Source organism: Lactuca virosa, chromosome 1 (genome assembly GCF_052849685.1).
Source record: "Lactuca virosa cultivar CGN04683 chromosome 1, Lactuca_virosa_CGN04683_v6, whole genome shotgun sequence".
NCBI lineage: Eukaryota > Viridiplantae > Streptophyta > Magnoliopsida > Asterales > Asteraceae > Lactuca > Lactuca virosa.
Window position 1 is genome coordinate 146,946,667 of NC_136426.1, and position 5,858 is coordinate 146,952,524.

The window sequence follows — 5,858 nt, forward strand, 5'->3', positions numbered from 1 at the left end:
TGTAACAAAAAGAACATTGAAATTTAATAGCGTGAGGTAAATAATTGGTGGATGATCCACCTATCCATGTGATGGATTTCATTATTTTTCCAATAAAAGTTGATGATTTCCTTTGATGTTTTATTATAACTAGATAACTTGCTTTTAACCTATTATATATATGGTGAATACCTAAACATCTATTCATATATCTTCCTAAAGACTACTCCATAAGAACTTGATTAAGAAATCCAAAACTATCACTTTTACCATTGCCCACATAAAATTACACCATAAACTACATACACTTTTGACTTGTCGGATTTGCTTAATAAAACCTTATAATCTACTTCACCACATCACATACAAAAACCCTAATAAACCACATACATATCATATCATCATGACGATTCTCGAGGCCCATCAAACGATTGAGTCTTCCTCAAATTCCAATGTAATCCCTCATGAATACTATGCAAGAAATCATTGGTGGAATCCCCTTGACAAGCTGTAGGAACAGGCCAAATAGACATGCTACACACAAGTGCATCCCCCGGAGCTAATTGCTTCCTATCTTTCCCATCAAATGAAGCCCAAGCATGACCTCGACTATTGAAAGGCACTTGAATCCTAAGTGTCACGTATTCGGGTAATATTAGAGGCCGAAAAGACAACGAATGTGGACAAATCGGTGTGAATAAGATCCCAGGAACCTGCATAGTTGTTGATTGAGTCAGATCTGATTAAATCAATGTTTGATAGTTGCTGATTGAATCAGATCTGATTGAGATTTGATTGAGTCAAGGTCTGACCGAATAAGACTCAACCCTGAATCTGACCGAGTAAGAGGCATAACAGAGAAGCCACGACCGAGTCGAAGCCAGGACCGAGTCAGAGGCTTCTAAGTATGGTATCAAATAGTCTGAATCTGACATACATACCTGTGGATGGACCATTGAGCCTCCAGCTGCAAGTGAATAAGCAGTGCTTCCGGAAGTTGTTGATAAGATCAAACCATCGCCTTGTACGCATGTCACAAAAGAATTATCACAATAACATTCCAAATTTGTAAGAAATGATGAAATCCCACGATCAATTGTAACTTCATTCAAAACAAGAATCGGTTCTTCAGTCTCATATTCGGTTTTAGCCGCTTCACGAATCACATGACACTGCAACCGATGTCTCAGTGTGATGCTAATCGGACCTTGTAGCATCGATTTCAAGCATTCTCTATAGTGTTGGCTATCTTATTCATGTTAAAGATACTAACAAATAACAATGCTCTCTCAATAAACGATGTTTAAAAAATATTTATAAGACTTAATGCATTTCCCTGACTTTCTTTATTAAGTCGTTCTTTCTACATTAAGTCAAAGGGAAACAAACAAACAAACACTCATATATTGTTATATATGTGATTAATGTTGTGAAATTTTGTTTTTTGGAATGTAAGGGTAAAATGGTCATTTAGTCTCATTCAGACGGTTTAAGGATACGAAATGGAGTCATAAAACCCAAGGAACCCAAAGAAAATGGCACAATTGGAGGAACAGGTCCTTTAAACATTGATGCAGCCTGCAAATGATTAAAGAAAAAAAAAAAGGTAAATTTTTTTTTTTTTTTTTGCACATTCGAATTTTAATAAAACCTATCATTCTATAATTTTTGGCATCATGAAGTTCTGATTTCTTACTATAAACCCTTTTAAGCATTATCGAGTAAAAGTCAAACACAAACTGTAAGTCAAAATTAAAGTTATTTGATTTCAAAAAAAGATGGAAGTGAAAACACATACCCAAAGAACAGTTCCATCTCCACCAAGAGTAACAACAAGATCAATTTTCTCATGAAGAAGCAAAATTCCATCATCTTTCCATGTTTGCACAAAGTTGAAAAATGGTGACTCTGTTACAAGATCTGTTCTTACTCTTGGTTCCACATATATATTTAATTTCTTCTCCTTCAACCACCTGAAAAATTATTTCTCATAAGTTTTAACTAATACAACAATATATTCATTGTATCATTCATAATTTCATATGCTACTACTACCTGATCATTTCTGCACAAAGAAATTTAACAGAAACTGAATTTGGTTTTGTCAAAATGAGCACTGTTTGTGGAGGAGATTCCCACTTCAAACAAATCTGAAATAAGAATTATCAATTAAATCAAACACCAGATACATAAATTCCAATATACATATTAATAAAAGTTATCAATACCTGTTTACTACTTCTTTCTGCTGTTGTTATATTCCCTTTTTCAAAGGAGACAACATCATGTTTATGTTGATCATTCTTTTCACCTTTACAACACCAATGTAGCTTGAATGATGCCTGAATCATTAATCAGTTAATTAACTACCATTATATAAAAGGAAAGTTTTCATATCACTGATTGAAATTCACAAATCACAAGTACCTTGCGTATAAGTTTGCTATGAATATTGGAATAAGAGTTATTTTCATTGTCACGAAGAACCTCATGAGAGTAAATTCCGTTTTTGCCACTGCATATTTGCGATTGTTCATCCATGCGTTTAAAGTTTTCTACTTTTTTTTCAGGAAAGTTATCCTTGAGGTCTACAGATGCTGGAACTGAAGATGAAATGTAGAAAAATGTTAATTATAACATGATTAGAACATGATCGATTTGATTATGTTTATTGTTTACCTTTATTTTCCAACTGCAAATTTCGTTGTCTTTCAAGTTCATATTTTCGTTTCCATTCTGATGCTTCAGCTTGAGCAGAAGCTTTCCCTTCTGCTGCTCTTCTTAAAGCCTTGCTAACAGCTATAGATTGATTGATTTAGGATAAATCAGAAGGATTATTACTAACAAATTAATAAAAAAATGAAGCATCTTTGATGATGGAAACAGAATCATACTTCTCATGGCTTCGGAAAACTCCACAAGATGATCTTCAATCCCCTGAACAAGAGGCTGTTCGATAATTTCCATTACAGCTTTCTTGGAGTTCGCGAGAGACAGGGAATCAAGAGAACCATTCTCCCATGGCAAATTAGATGCATTGCCCTATTTAAAAATGGCATACGAGACATGAACATAAGGAAAGGAAATGAAAAAGGTAGAAGATAATGAGTAAAGTAAACAAAAAAAAAAGGCATAATAAGTGTGTTTGATGCGTTTATTATCTATAAAATTCATGAAGAAAGGACAAAGATGTGGTGGGGTCTGTTATCATTTGGCAACTATTGTTCTTCTGTTCTATCTTGTTTGTATAGTACAAACTTTGTAATAGAAGTACAGTTTTACTAACATCAATTTTGTTTTCTTCTGTTTATGGCTGACTTTCCAGCCAAATTCATCGACTTGGAAACCACAACCAACAATACTTTAGTAACACGATGAAATCCAAAAATGTCAACTTCAATCAAAATAGGTTCATCCCTAAACGGGATTTACAATTCTTTTCAAAACTCGAAACAATGACCGACGTCAACGAATAGAAGAACGAAGGAGGACATGCAAAAGATATGATTACATGAACCCTAATTGGAAACAACGTAACGTAGGAAGGGAATGGAACTTACATTAGAGTTGAAATTCTCCGGCGCCATGGATGTGCGATGAAGTGCGATAGATTTGGTGTATATGATTTGGGGAATTTATAGGTGGATGGAAAGTATTTTGGGAAACTAGTTGTTGGGTGTAGGTAGGTGGGATCCACTGAAGATGAAGAAGACGCGTGGAATCGTGGAGGAGGAGAGGAATGAAATATGGGAGTCGTTCCCTCCCACACATGTAGGAGGAGGTGGAGGGGGAGGAGGAGGAGGAGGGAGGAAAGAGACACGGTGGTGGAAGTCAACACCACAAAATGTCAACATCGGCGAGCGCGTCAGACGACGACTCATCCGAGTCATGACTCAGACTCAACCCATAATATAGCATTGATTATTTACTTTTTTCTTCGAGTCAAACATTTGAGTCAAGTCAAAGGGTTCAATAATTTTGTACATTTCGTCTTCGTTGATTGAATTTTTCGATTTTGGTTGTCATTCCTACACCGATACAATCATACAATACATATACTACAACGGATACAATCATACAAATGTAAAATAATTTAAAGGTGTTTTTATGCATGTAGACATATATAGTCATATACTTAGGAGTAGCACATAAATGTGTTTTTCTTTTACTTTTTTAGTTATTTATATATTTTAATATTAAAGATTAAAAAAATCACTCCAGCACAATTAATTTCATATTTGCCTTCAAGAAACCATTTCACTTCAAATTGTTTGATTGTGCATACACGATCATGAAAATTGATCTATTGGTTTGGTTCAATTAAAAATAAATCAAATTGGTTTTAGGATATACCCTTTTTGATAATTTAGAGTGCATCTCCATTAAAGTTAAGTTATAACTTGATTTGAAATTCTTATGGATTATAGAACTAATCATGGATTACTTTGTGCATTAATTATTTAAAACATCATCTAACCACAAATTATGATTTCTATAAACTTAGGAACTATGTTTTTGGCCCTACTTATTTTGTATGTGCAGATGAGGTTCAAAGAGGCTCAACAACTAGGGATGAGATTTAGAACCGGAAAACCGGAACCGGAACCGGAACCGTTAGAACCGGAATATATAAAATCGGTTCCGGTTCCGGGTTTAAAAATTGGCTTTATCCGGGTTCCGGGTAATCCGGGTTTGGGTCCATCGGTTCCGGGTAAACTGGGTCTAAAAACCGGAACCGGTGTTTAGAACCGGAACCACTTTTAGGGCCGAAACTGGATTTTGTGAAACGTTTAAAATATGCATATCTCATTCAATTCAACTCCGATTGACATGCGGTTTTTTCCAACATGTAGTTTAGAGTTTGTACATGATTTTAGACTATAAATTTGCCATTTTTAGTTTTATATTCATTGACTTACAGTCCCCCAAAGTCGAGATATCAAAGCTGGAAGTTTTTAGTTTTTCAGTTTTTTGTATTCGGTGAAAGTTTTAAAACATGCATATCTAATTCGTTTGAAGTCGGATTGACATGTTGATTTTTCCAACTTGTAGTTTATAGTTTGTACATGAGTTTAGAATATTTTTTTGTCATTTTTGGTTTAATATTTAATGATTTACAGTCCTCCGAAGTCGGGATATTAAAACTGAAAATCTTCAACTTTTTAGCTATTTGTTTTTGTACTTTGTATTATGTGAAAATGTTAACACATGCATATTTCATTCGTTTAAAATTGGATTTACATGCAATTTTTTCCAGAGTGTATTTTAGAGTTTGTACATGATTTTAGACTATAATTTTGTTAATTTTGGTTTCATATTCAATGAGTTACATTCCCCCAAAGTCGGGATATCAATATGAAAATTTTCAAAATTCGACCCACTAAGTAGTAAGTAATTACCAAAAAATTTCGGTTTTTCCGATTCTAAACCCACTTTTTCTAGTTCCAACCTACCCACTTTGATGTTTCCGGGTTTTCCGGTTCTAGACCCACTTTACCCGGAATCGAACCGGAACCGGTTCCTATATACCGGTCCGGTTTCCGGTTCTTCAAAATCCCATTAACCGGTTCCGGGTTTTCCGGGTCCATCCGGTTCGGGTTTGGACCCACTTTCATCCCTATCAACAACAGAGCTTGGGAAAGACCTTTCATGTTGTTTGTGTCCGAAGAGGAGAAGGTGACTCTCACCATCATTTGATTTGACTCGTGTCCAAGCAAGGTTGTAGAACTCGTTACTCGGTACCTGCTCGACCGACTGGGGAGTAGCGAGTACTCGGGAGTACTCGGGGAGTACTCGGATTCGGTAATTCATGTAGAAATATTTTTAGGAAAATGATATATATCAAAATCATAATTTAATTGAAATATATAATAAAATTA

General features: G+C 34.9%; 1 protein-coding gene across 2 annotated transcripts; it reads right to left on the reverse strand.

The window, feature by feature from the left end:
• Positions 1-221: 221 nt before the first annotated feature.
• On the reverse strand, positions 222-3,775 carry LOC145159721 (NAD(H) kinase 1-like). 2 transcript variants are annotated; one of them, XM_079078754.1, is made up of 10 exons: positions 3,540-3,772; positions 2,874-3,021; positions 2,659-2,778; positions 2,407-2,582; positions 2,208-2,321; positions 2,035-2,129; positions 1,778-1,952; positions 1,479-1,557; positions 921-1,228; positions 222-692 (listed from the first exon to the last, which is right to left on the reverse strand). In XM_079078754.1, the coding sequence occupies exons 1-10, from the start codon at positions 3,564-3,566 to the stop codon at positions 381-383; spliced, it is 1,554 nt and encodes a 517-aa protein (XP_078934880.1). In that variant the 5' UTR covers positions 3,567-3,772; the 3' UTR covers positions 222-380. The 2 variants fall into 2 exon arrangements, with proteins under 2 accessions (XP_078934880.1, XP_078934887.1); XM_079078761.1 differs by lacking the exon at positions 222-692 and having other exon boundaries at positions 1,068-1,224; positions 3,540-3,775.
• Between the last annotated feature and the right edge of the window lie 2,083 nt (positions 3,776-5,858).